We start from the raw sequence: 14,133 nt of genomic DNA, 5'->3' as shown, positions 1-14,133 counted from the left end.
TAACATTTGTATTCTCACGCGATCACAACATGTTGAGGAGTAGGTATAATAAACAGAAATTATCACAAAAATGTGCAAATATAAATGTCACATTGAAAGTGTACAAGTGAGACGATGTGTGGTGGTTAATGATCTGGAAACCGGTTACAAGGGTGAGTGAGGAACACTATGTTTTGACAATTCTAACAGGACACAGCTCTAACTAGTCAGTATTAAATATATCTGTTTGGACGATGTGAAACTTTGTACCTAAATTTAGTTAAGGAAACGTAGACCAAACTATAAAGTAGGTACTTACGCACTTTATTGTCATATTTAAAATAAAAATATATTTTAATAAAAATGTCTAATGTTTAAACAAACTGTTTTTCAATAGACCTTCTAAAACAATGTTTTTTAAATGGTATGTGCCTAATGCGAGCTTAAACAGAATTGGCTGAACTATTCGTTATTATCTAATTCTTATTGTACCTTTAGTGTATATTGTGTTTGGATACAAAATATCACAAGGTTAGTAAGTTTTGTAAAGTATAACTAAACTTTACTTACAGCAAACATATGCACCTAAGTATAAATCTGTGTAAAGGGAAATGTCACAACAAAGTTAGCACGTGCCCGGCTCTCGGGATACAAAAAAACAAACTGCTATTTTATGGAAATAACGCCATTTACCCGCGAAAATATGTTCAACAAAGCAACTTGTCCCGGAAATGAAACTGTGCGAGGGTATGTAGATTTATCTCTATTCACATCAAAACATGATTTCAGAAAAAAGTAAGTAATAGGTTACATAGCTTTAAAGGTGAACTTTGCGATAGTGTGCTTTCATTCACTAGTAGTTTTTTAACGACACAGACTATCTTACTATATTTATGACATACAAATAATGCTGCTTTCTAATCATGTTAAGCACCAAGAATGACGTCACAGGACCAGTCTTACAGGTTGACATCGACTTCACCAATGGAGGGCCGAATGGATCGGATTGGCCGCGGCAGATATAACTGCGTTTTTCTCGTTTTGCTTTGCTGTGGAACAAACATTGTGTGTTGGAATTTAGATGTCTGATAGGACACTAAAATACTTGTTGTTACTGACTATAAGCGCATTAAAATAATGGTTCAAGAATTATTAGTAAGTTTTTATTAAAGAAATATCTATGAATTACATTACAGAAAATTTACATTTATTCGAAATCAAAATACCTACGTATAACGCATACGTAAAGTAAGTTAATTTAAAAATGTGCAAATCTGAAATAATCTCTAGTGTGTGCATACATAGGTTTAAAATATTACATAAATGTGTTATCTAGTATTAGGATCACGGATTTAATGAGTAAATTAATTGGATTGCGAACAGCGGCCCTGAGATGTAATTTCTGGAACTGGTTCTGTGCAACAGCGCGTTTGGAACTGATATTAAAAACAGACGAACGTCTAACCATACTAAATAATTATCAACAGATAAGGTGATGACATTCAATAATGTCAAAAGTTTGTAATGAAGTGCGGGACACATTTTCGATTCAATTTAAAATTATAAAAATATAATAACGACACTTGAGTTTCTTAAATAACTTTTTTAACTGTCCTAGTTGAGCTAAGAGACTCATTTAAAAAATAGCAATAAAATTTAACATTTCATACTTCCAGACTAATATGATGCTGTGTCTCTTATCTTAATAAAATTTGACGAGAAATCGTATCACGAGGACATATCTCAAAAAGCCCCGCAAACGACAGTTAGTATTCTCATTATTAGGATTTTCACATTGAATATCACAGTCATTCGAAACATAAGAGTTAAAATGATGAGTATAGTAATATTTAAAACATATATAGTTATATACAAATATAGATTTATTTAAGACAAACTAAGCAGTCAATATTAATGGAGAGTATACATAATTCAAATTAGTCATTTCATTGCACTCAAACGCTCATTGCCTTCAGATTCTAATCTAGTCTGCAATATTTAAAGAATATTAAAATTATACTAGACATTTCAAGTGGACTGCAAATAGCAATGGTGCCTGCAGCCGCATGCGCACGCACCAGTGTGTACGCTATTAATGCGAAATAACTATAATTTAGGCGATGCCAGTGTTTGGCGTTCAACCGTCAGCCTCTGGAAAGGCGACGGAAGCCTGTCACAGGCGCAATTACAGTACCGAGAATCGGCATTAGTTCGTCGAGCTGAACTATTTATGTAAAATAAGAGCAACCTCTCGTACGGGGAAACAGCGATTGCACGCATCGCTCATTAAGCACTTTAGAGCAATTTGAGAAGAGAAAAACTCGGACGAAACGCGGCACCACATCGCGTGGTCAATTAAAATGTTGCCGCACGGTTGCCGAGCGTCAAGCGACCACTACGCAGTACGCCAGCTCGCAACCAACGGTATTTTTGCGTACATTGGCAAAATAACACAGCTCACTTGTTTCTGAATTGCTTGCATCCTTTTATCTAAATATATACTGATAGAAAATGACGAGGGTTGTGATGGCGTCGCGGCCCTCGTCTGGATATGAAGCTTCCGCTGAGACCGTTTAGGTACATATCACGCAAGACGTTAATTACAAAGAAATTAGCATTGGACCGACCATTATTTAAATGAATTTTCTATACTATTATATATATTTTTTTGTCATGTTTCTATTTTTTTTATTTATCCTGCAAAGAAAATAGATTAATACTTTTTATGCTTGATTAGTCTATATTTTTTAAGATTTGTATAAATACTAATTGCTAAATAGCATAACTGACATAAGCAAATAAATAATTACTTGAGTAACGAATAAATCAGTCACAGTTATCAGAGCAAACCCGTTCTTACAAGCAACCCATCCTTTAGGTTAATGGAAATGACAGTTCATAAAACAAAGGGAAGCAAAAAATAAATTAATAGATAAGTACCTAATGTTCTTTAAAGCACGTTTGTCCCATAATTACAAATAAAATATAAAAGAAAGCAGCTGGAGCAGCTCTCATTTGCTTGTCTATTGTTTAAGCGAGTCATTCTGGTAGCCGCTGCCATTACAAAACAAATATTCGTGGTGTGCTCCATTACACCTGAACACCGTGACTTGTAGGTTGTGCGGTCGAAAGGAGCCAGTGCGCCTACGTAGACCCCACGGTAGGTTCCGGTGGAACTAGTTTCAAAATATATACTCCATTCTATCAATAGTACGGGCAAGTTTATATTAGGTATAGTGGTTTATGCTCTTTGTATGTAGGTAATGGTCGACTATAGTGGTCCATTAATTCACAATTGTCAACTCGAGGCAGGGTATAAAGTTTAGCACTGATTGTTATATTAGAGTAGTTAATATATGGAAAATTAAAAAAGTAATTTAGAAAAACTACATTATCTGCACCTAGTCCAGTTAATTAGACACACTAAAAAAGGCTTTTGGTGAGTATTTATTGAGGGAATACGTGTTAGGCATTTTTAAAAACTAATTTACAAACTTTAATTTTTGCTTATCTTCTTATTCTAAAAAGACAATGTCACATACTTAGGTATATGTTTATTTTATTATTTCAGTGTTATAAATAAAAAGGAGCTTAATATACTAGAAAGATACACGTACAATAAAGTGATGCTTTATGAGTTGTTCTTTTTCATTTGACTTTTACAGTAAAATTAATGTAAGATTATGTTCAGTGTACTTACACTTAAATTGCTAACGTATATTGTGATGTCATAATATAATAAAATCTGTTAGGTATTATGCTAATGACTCAGCCTACCTATATCTATGTATATATATTGAAAAAATAGAAGTTTAAAAAATGGGTTACTTTTTTGGGACTAAGGGTACAATTCGGTCCCATTTGATCCGTTAATGTAAACTAGGTATAACATCTGGTATTTAAAGGTACGTTATATTAATTTAAGTATAACTATATCTACATACTAATATTTTATGTGTAGAAAAAAAAAATTAAAATTATTTATAAAAATAATTTACAAGTAACAAGACAATACATAGAAGCGATTAAAAATACACTGTAGTGTAAATTAATAAATAGTAGGCACTCGTACTATTAAAAACTTTAAAAAAAATACAGCCAATATTTTGCTTAAAAACAAAAGGTTACCTAGTACATAATGATTTTGTTACATATACATAGAGCACTTAACGCTATGTTCACTAGCAACTAATTGAAGCTGTCCCAGCGGACATCAATCACGAGTAGACGTAACAACGAAAACACTGTTAGTTTTGCCGCCGAATTATTAATTACATTCTCACAAAAAACTCACACACGACGCCGAAAAGCATAAATTTCTACCTTTTTCACCGCACAAAGGAGCCGTGCTCTACACAATATAGCGCTGAACAGATTAGCCTCCCGCGCCGACACGCTCGTCGCGGCATAATTTTTGGCGCCAGTAGTCCTACCTTCAGATTAAACTAATATGAAAAGGAAATTGACTAGAAAATGGACGGAGGCCTATGTGTCATTAAGGATTGGATACGCCGCTCGAAAGCGCCGGCCTACCTTTATTTATTTGACTTCGTTTAATTGAATTAGCATTTCGGTAGTTTTTATGAACTGTCAGTAATGGTCGGAACTAAACTTAATAGGCAATTTTTAGATAATAACAATAACCTTTATGTGACGGCTATTGCTTTATAAGTAATTTTATATTTTTAGTAATAATAGTAACTTATCAGTATAGTGAGGTAACCTGTAGAGACAGGCTTATGAGTTTCGTGACTTCTATAATATTATTTACAGAAGTTACCTATGCCTTACTGAGTAAGGAACAAGTTCTTGTAAATGCTACTAATTAAATAGATTCCAGAAACAATTTTGTTACTGAAATATTTATTACTAAATCATTTACAAAGAGGCAATTGATCAATTATTCACTATCCTGTGTAGGACTTGAATTCGTATTCAAAGGGAAAATATCAAGAAAATTTCGACATAATACTCCGATGGGACATGCGGTACGGTAGTTTGGGTCCACTCGACCCCGGACTCCATGAATAGTAATAGAGGTTAGGACTCCAGGGAGGGGTCCAGAGACTCAATCGCAGTTAATATGCCGCTTATGGTGCGTGCTAAATCGACAATACCCAGGGGTGCTCTCGACACGGAACCAATATATGGACCTATCCGGGTCGGTTTGTTCTTAAAATTAAACTTTATTATACCGTGAAAAACCGTGACCAGTTTCGTTTATTTTGTTCTTTTAAGGGTTTATTTTAAAGAAAGAAGTGAAATGTATCTAATCTATTTTATTTACAATGTTTGATTAAGTCATATTCTTCCTACTGAACTATGTACTGATTTGAAATCTATGCCTATATACACACGCAGATACCCACTCCAGTGACTTTTATAGGAATCAAGATTCCTTTAGAATGATAATAGAGTATAGTGAGTTAAGGTTATCAATCATATTTTTGTAAAGTGTTATCTTGTAATCACATGAATGTGTGTAGAATGGGATGATGTCTCAGTAGGAACAAAGCGTGATGTAAGCACTGCCTGCCGGCTGGACTCACATTCATGAGCAGGTCCGGAGAGGAGGTGCGGTTGCCGCTCATGGCGCCGGCGGTGGTGGCGCATGTCACACACTCACAACACTCGCGAGGCGCGGCGCAGGCGGCGCGGGCGGTCTGCGTGCGCCGAGCGACCGCGACTGCCGCGCGCCGGCCCCCACCGCACCACGCGAGCCCCCACCGCTACCGGCTGCCTCATTTCTCACTATAATTTGCGTGTTGCTTGTTTTTTACCATTATTACTCCCTCGTTTTGTTTTACGTATTATCGAGTGCATCCCGCTCGCACCGGCCGCCATGCGCGGCGAGCGCCGCCCAGATAATAGCCGCGTGCAATTACGCTGTGGCCGCGCGCCACCACCGTACCGCGGCGAACCGGGCTGTAATGCGAACCTGACTAAGTACACCCAGCGCCATCTCGTGACGAGCGGCACAACTAAAAGATGCCGAAACATTAAATACAATCGTAAACTACCGAAGCAGACTTTGTACGAAGTGGCTCTCAGTGTCATCAATTACAACCGCCAAGTAATTTGCTGTTTCACTTGAAGAAAAATAGAACAGTAAAGTTACAGGAGTAATGTCTAAATTAAATACCTTATCCTGACTGACAAGGCAGGAGTAGTAGATATAGTATGGGGCATCACATGGTAACGTGATGTCCGGTGTGCTATTCATATATATATGTGTGCGCAACAATTACCACTTACCATCAGGCAAGCCGTTGACGGTCATTCAAAACATGTAAAACATCTCATGATGAAACATGAGATGTTGTGTAATATAAAATCTATTATGTAACACAAATTAAAATGAGACCCCAAGACCTTCCAAGACTAATAAATTAAAACCTATTACTTATCTACCTTAATACAGTCAAGTCGCAATATATGTAGGTACATTACTAAGTAAATTCTATGGAAACCTGTCCCATTAATTACATTCCAGTTTATCGAATCATAAAAACATAATATCGTTAGCTTTTTTATGGTGAAACAGACTGACGCTGATTTTGAAAAACAATAAATTGATTATAAGTATAGGCGTTGTTGCTTTCAATAAGGAAAAATCGGCAGGTCATCACATACTATGATAATCAGAATATCTATATGGCTCGTGTTCCTGTAATACGTTTTAATATCGTCTATCCATATTTGTACAAACACAAGTGCTTCCGAACTGAAAAACTTTTATACGATGGTTTTACATTTTCAAAGATTGATCGCCCACCAATTCTTGCTGGAATTACTTTGGATTATATCGATCTTGAACTCGAATTCAAAAGCGTTCATGTAGGATATTTTACTAACATATCTATACAAGTAATTTTTTTATATTGCTTCTCAAACCGACCGTAGATCTTATCTCTTGGACACATATACTTATTCGAATATTATTAAGCAACGAATTTTGTTTTTTGTCTTTGAGAAGTGCATACAAAGTAATGGCCCACCTGATGGTAAGTGGTATCTGTCTTGATACACGTACGTCGCATACATGAACAACACCACGGACATAACGTTATCATGGTGATGCCCGTGTTACATTTGTAATAATGATGATAATAAACATTATATACTCAAAAGTCCTGACTCACATTCTGAAATTTCATTTGCCTTCAACTGAAACATACCTTACAAAGCTGCTTCCTGGCTGAAATAAGTGACAGTAAGATATGCAAGCAGACAACGTTTTTATAAAGTCTATATTAATAAATTAAACATATATTTACAGCAAAATACAAATGAAATTTTACATTATGATTATATTTGTTTATTTTACGAAGCAATTTTATCAGGAATCAAAAGGTGAAACGGAAACAATTTTAAATAGGCAACGACAAACTTGCATTTAGATGATACTATTTATGATTAATGGCTAAAAGGTTGCATCGACGCGATAGCTAATATCAGTCATGTGCAGTAAAGTTATAAACGTGGATGTATCAGTACTGTGCAAAGTTACAATATGCTACGCGCTTACTACACTAACGCTACGCTGCTACGAGCAAGTCCTTTATGTACTGTTAATATTAACTTATTATCATAACTAACAGTAATTATTCAAAATAAATAAGTCTACGTAAGTGTAAAGATATCTCTATACTATGTTTATCCAATTACATCCAATCCTGTATAGGGAGATTTTATTATATTGAATAGGCTACTTATAGGGAAGTAGCCTATTCAATATAATAATTCATCCGAGAATATAGACATTTCTTATAATCCCTACTTTCTAAAAGTAAGAAATCTAACGAAAATTTGAACATAACGAACAAATAGACTATTTGTTTCTAACAATTATTACAGTACTGTATATATAGTGCAATAAACTTGTACCTACGTAGTTTTGACATATATTGGTATATGATAAAGTTTGGTTAGAGATGATTTAATTTTTAAACTTTTATTTAATACACAATATTATATATTTATATAATATCTATGTTATTAACCGGGTCTGAAAACGAATAATTTTAATGGCAAATAAAGGTATTTCGACTAGGTCAGTCAGCTCGTGACCACGGCTATATTGTAGAAAGTCGAAAGTGGCAAATATCTTTATTTGCCATAAAGTCTTTTCGTGTTAAGACCCGGTTAATAATATAAATAAGAGATGATTTAAATTAAAATACTTATTCATGAAATAGTATGTATGTAAATAATTACATACATACTATTTCAGAGACAAGACTTTACTACTGATGGATTTTACTACAGTTAGTATCTATGTATATTTTTTCAATTGGGTTGAATAATAAAACGTATTTCAATAAAGCTCGAGACTCATGTTAGCATTTATTCCAGTAATAACTGTGTTTTTATTACAATACTTGAAGTAGATAATAAATAATTTGGATAGAGCTTTGTCGTTGCATGAGTGAATTCAATTGTGGACTGGATTCTGACCAGTGTAAAATTATTTATGCATAATTATTTTATTCTTCTTCTTTATTTTAAATGGCCACCAATAATTATCAATTTTCTAAGTAAAATATTATGTCATATTTTTATTTTGATTAGAGACGTATAAGGTGGTTGCACTATGACAGGCCATGATAAGGACAATTATTATAAAGACAACTTTTAATAATTGGCTATATGAGGAGCATGGCCTAAATGGCCCATAGTCTACCTATCTTAAATACAAATGTATACATATAGAATAAAAAATAAACTCATATTACACTATATTTCTAAACAATAGAAGACATATAAGATTTTGGAATTAAATGATGATAAAAAACATTATGAAGGTTCGCGTCATGAAATCCTATCAGACAGTTAATTAGTTTTAAGTGTGTATACTTATAAACGATACTACGATGCCATATGATGATGTACTTACTATCAATTAAATGTAGAAATTTATGCACTGACATAATATCAATAAATAATCATCGTATTTAGTATAATATTTATTACTAGAAGTTCAAAAGCAAGGGCATATTAATTTCATCATTAGTAATATTAAAAGTCATAGATATTTTGATACAACTTTCTTTATTTAAAAAAAAAGAAACAAACCTAGTTAAATAACATAAAAGGCACATGTACTCTTATATATACACAACATAATAATTCTTTTTAAAATCACCTTTATGGTAACTAAACAAACGGCTATAAACAAAACATAGTTTACATAACGCTAACATCGCTAACACCGATAGCAGTCACAAATTCTGTGCAAAAAGCGAATATCAGGAAAACTCACTATTCATTTGAAGTTGTATTAATAAACATGCACAGTTATGTAATAAAAGATATATTTTATATGTACTCATTGTCCCAGTGCAACAGGAGGCTGGAGATTATAATGTCCTTGGAATACAGCGTAGTTATCTTTTGTTGCACACTGGTATGTACTCAAATGAGTAGTCGGATATTGTTGATATACTCGGTGATCTCTCATGGGCGCGCGGGCATAGAAATCTTGCCGTACGTCAGGATACCATCCACTCATTACACCACCACCGAATGCCGCACTGTTGTACCCACTCGCCGCACTTGACACTACATTAGGAGCAACTGAGGCATAGTTAAGAGACATTTGTTTGGGAAAGCTTGCAACCTGTGGCACTGTTCCGTAGTTAGTACTACCAACTGACGTAGGAGGTGGGGATGGTTCGGTTCTCAATTGTGATTGTTCAGATTTCTCCGTCACTTTAGCCGGTTCGTCTTTATCATCTTCTTTCGCTTTCTTATTCTTCCTGGACACATTCGCATGAGTCTTGACATGTTTCGCGAGGTGATCCGACCTCATAAATCGTTTAGCACAAAGTTGACAAGAGAATCTTTTCTCGCCAGTGTGTGTCCTTAAATGCCGTTGAAGCTCGTCAGAGCGCGTAAATCGTTTGCCACAGAACAACCAATTGCAAACGAAGGGACGTTCTCCGGTGTGCCAACGAAGGTGAGCTTTAAGATGAGACGTCTTCCCGTACACTTTTCCACAGCCAGGTACATGGCATACGTGTTCTCTCTTTGCGCCATCTTTTCCATAATTGGGTCCGAAGCCAGCGGCTTCTGTGAGGCAGTTAGGACATCGGCATTTAGCACAACGACGCTGAAGTTCACGTGCTTCTTCTGTAGCGGCGGGAGCTGATGGCCAGTATGCCGGGTATTGGGGTGGATAAGGTGGTAATTCACGCCACGTAGGTGCTCCACACCAAGCGCCTGACGAAGCACTGCTACACGACGATAAATCCGATGCCGGCGATAGTGCGTCTCCTCGACCGTAGCCGCAGGAATATCCTCCCATCATATTCATCATCTGCAACAATTATGCATATTAAATACACATTTCATACTCATCTACAATTACATCTCCATACTTGTAAAAATAACAAGATGTTGTTCTAGTTTAGGTAATAGAGTTTAATAAAATAGACATTGAAATGAACAGTATTTCAAATTCAAACAAGAATAATAAAATGTAGTGATTATAACTTATTCCATAATATTTGACACAATTATCTATCAAATTGTCTTTTAATAGTGAAAAGTTGTGGGCGGGCGGACGGACCTGTTGAGCGGGCGGATCCACGTATTGCATTTCCGGCGAGTGTGGTGACAACGTAAACGCAACGAAACCGTCAACTGGATAATTACAGGGCGGCACTCCGCTCACGCCGAGACGTTTTTAATAACTGGCTTGGAATAGACGTAACGAGCGGTTGTCACCTCGTCCCGGCCCCGCTCCACCGCCTGAGGGTCCCAAGAGCTGCGCGCGCGCACCCAGACCCCCCTCCCTCCGAGCACCGGCGCAGCCTTCGAGATACCCCACCCCGATCCGTGAATTATGAGCTTACGAGCTTTACCTCGTAAGAGAACGAGAACTCCCGAGCGGGACAGCCGTAATACCGAAAGGTTATGTTTACATTGCCCGCCTTAAAATTAAGAGGTGGTACTATTATTTATTTCAATTGACGGTTAAAGTCAAAGATTACACGTGTCTTAAATGGATATTATATAGTAAAATTAAACAGTATTTCAGCGAACATATAAATTATATTTTCGTAGTATTTGACAGCTCATTATGAGCATTCTACAACAAATTAACGCAAGTTTATTGTAATGTATGTATGGTATACATATGTAACATACTAATTGACAAAAATATAAAATGAAATCTACTTGTAGCGAGTACCTTTGAAAAACTTGTAGGTATTTACTTATTGGGTAGGTACGTACTAATCATGGCAATGTGGAAGATTTACTAACAATACCTAGTAGGTACTATATCTATGTTATTGTAAACAAAGTGACGACGTTGTAAACGAAGTTATATTAAATCCTCTCTTTGTAGAAGTAGAACCGACCAAATATATTATTGTTGTTGGCCCTAGACATATACGTATATATATACTTTGTTGACTTAGACATATATGAAAGTTAAAAAAATAATCTGTTAATATAGGAAAATTTATAATACAAACATGTGTCACGTACCTAAAGGTAAAAATATCTATATTTTATATATATCAAAAAAAAAAAATTGAGCATATTAGATACATTAATATAATTTTTAATCTACGTGATCAGATACGATATAATCTCTCAACTACTAAGAGCACCTATCGATATTATTTTTATGTATCCAAGTCCGGAGCGCTTAATGTTTTTAATTTTTTCTCTATTTCGGTCGGCAGTTCGCGGCGGACTCATGATTTATGCATATTCGAGCGGAGCCAAACCTTTAATTACATGTTGTTAAAATATGGCAGTTTGTTATATCGTTCCCGTGCTTTTGTTTTACTAAATGCCGCTCTCTCTAAAGAGAACTAACTACGTTTCCTTTCCCTCACGACCAATCATAATTTGTTTTTATTTCTATAATTACCCATACATCTGACAACCGATGATCTTATTTACAGGAACAGAAATGAATGATTTTTTAAGTACTTCAATTATAATAGTAATACATTAGTTGTACTATAAGATATTACTCTTATTACCTATAATTATATTAATAATTTTCAATATAAATATAAATAGCCGTCATTTAAAAAAATGATTAAAATAATACTCGCAATAGACCTCACAGATTGCGATTATTATTTTAATATTTTTTTTACTTTACAAAAAACTATGATATACTTAATACCAATAATTATTTTCAATGATGATATAACGACAATTAGCACAAATCGCTGCATTAACATAGGTGACCAGCTATAGATATACAATTTTCAAATTCAAATTTGCTACAACAAAGTAATTAATCTTAAAATTTATTTAGTTTATTTTAATTTTATTTCATATTACACTTTTACTGTAGAAGATATGACATCTACAAGGAAACAGAGAACATATTTACAAAATTTTCGAAACTTATATTAAATAAATTATCATTAATTAATTCATTTTTCTATTGTCTAACTAAATCATGACGCAAATTAGCTACGTAGGTAGCTATATTACAGTTTCAAATGTTTTCTGACACACCTACACAGATTCACCAATAACAACAACAACTGTACGTGAATTTAAATTGAATCGACTACACTTGTTCAAAGTCATTGTGTATTGGAACAATATTATTTCTAGGAATCACAGTGCTACCGTTAAAGATAAAAACGCTAACCTGTCGACATGTTTACGACTTGATAGAACAAAAGTTCGTCACTGGATACATAATGTAGGTAGTACAAGGAGCTACTGTAGCCTAGTCGGCGTCCATTTGATCACAAAGGCCACATGCAGTGGACAACAGTTGCTACTAATGCGCTATGATCGTTCGACTCACGCCATAAATCTTGACGGCTACCAATTTTTTCTCACCAGCCCACATTCAAATTTAAAAATATAAAAGAGAAGAGCTTTAAAACTGTAAAAAAAATGTACTAAGCATGGAGAAAGGTCCTCTTTACGAGATGAATTTATCGATTTTTATTGAATATTCACTTAAGTTTGCTTTGAAATTATCTAAAAAACAGAAGTAGTCGGAGGCATCTAGAATAAAGGTATTTAAGTAAATAGTTTTGAAAAATCCAATAGTTTTTAACATTGGCCTCGTAATTATTTATATCTTTTTTGAAACTATAACACGATACCTATACAAATCAAAAGCTATATTGGATCGGCAAGCACACTAGGCGATAAAAAGCGCTCCACAACACTTCTCCAATATTGTGTTAGTTATACCAATTAATCAGTAAGTATAAAATAAGTTATTATTAGCATTCGTCGTTTTTACAAAAATAAAAATACTAGATCCAATTTAGTTGCGGGTTGCAACAAAATGGCACTATTGGGAGACATTCCTAAAATGTTTTAGGTAATTGTTAATGTAGTATAGGTACTGTAATTATGTACCTATATTGTCATTACTAACCTGACACAATATAAACTTACATAAAATATTAAAAACAGTCAATAAACTTTATAATGAATGGTCAATTTTCAATACCAATCAAAAAGCTTTCGTTTTAGTACCAGGGATATTTTACACTAATTATGGGTTTCCTATATCATGGGCGGGTAATTGGGCTTTATCGCACGTTGTCCTTCACTTCCTGTCTTTTGGGCGTACTCATGAATGGTTATAGTACTTTATGGATACCGCCATGGTGTCAAGTTGCATCTATTGTAGCACTGCAGCCAACGTGGCACCCACGCATTCTATAGTAAGTAAATCGTGTGTATAACCTTCCTGTGAAATGTTGAAGAGTTTGACACAGGGTTGCCAACCGTATGTGGTTCCTCGTACAAAACAAATACGAGAGTTTGGCTATTTAGTACGAGCACATTTTTACCCTCATTCAACTTTGTACGAGATCTTGACCTACGAAAATCGGAAAATATTATGACTTGAAGTAAGATTCTATAAGATTTTTGTTTTCGTCATATGAGGCGAAGGAAATGAGGAGTAGGTATTTTGAAAGCTTAAAAGTTGGCAGTTAAAACAGTTTAGTTATACAAAACTTTTTTAAAAATCACAACCACCCACAAACATCATCAAAATCCCATAATATTTGCATCCATAAACGACGGTTACCAATTTCCATCACTTAACCGCCATCTTGCCATCTCTTGTTGGTCGAATTGTAGAAAATGATACCTTATAAGATAGTAAAAATTACTACGTAGGTATATGATTCCGTTGTC

At 34.8% G+C, this 14,133-nt stretch overlaps 2 protein-coding genes across 3 annotated transcripts in view; both read right to left on the bottom strand.

The window, feature by feature from the left end:
- The window catches only part of LOC131848433 (transcription factor Sp9), an 82,917-nt gene extending 77,266 nt beyond the window's left edge, over positions 1–5,651 (bottom strand). For both annotated transcript variants that reach the window (XM_059198284.1, XM_059198287.1), the window contains exon 1: positions 5,529–5,651. In XM_059198284.1, coding sequence (XP_059054267.1) covers positions 5,529–5,570 — 42 coding nt within the window. In that variant the 5' untranslated portion in view covers positions 5,571–5,651. The remainder of the gene's footprint in view (positions 1–5,528) is intronic.
- Positions 5,652–9,188: 3,537 nt separating this feature from the next.
- Positions 9,189–10,693, bottom strand: LOC131848434 (transcription factor Sp5-like). Its single transcript, XM_059198288.1, has 2 exons — positions 10,550–10,693; positions 9,189–10,297 (listed from the first exon to the last, which is right to left on the bottom strand). Exons 1-2 carry the CDS (start codon positions 10,577–10,579, stop codon positions 9,308–9,310), a joined length of 1,020 nt encoding a protein of 339 aa, XP_059054271.1. The 5' UTR covers positions 10,580–10,693; the 3' UTR covers positions 9,189–9,307.
- Positions 10,694–14,133: the final 3,440 nt, after the last annotated feature.

The sequence above is a fragment of the Achroia grisella genome, unplaced genomic scaffold (assembly GCF_030625045.1).
Source record: "Achroia grisella isolate CSIRO2021 unplaced genomic scaffold, CSIRO_AGI_Agris_v1 utg558, whole genome shotgun sequence".
In the NCBI taxonomy this organism is placed as follows: Eukaryota; Metazoa; Arthropoda; class Insecta; order Lepidoptera; family Pyralidae; genus Achroia; species Achroia grisella.
This window is presented reverse-complemented; position numbering and strand designations above follow the sequence as displayed.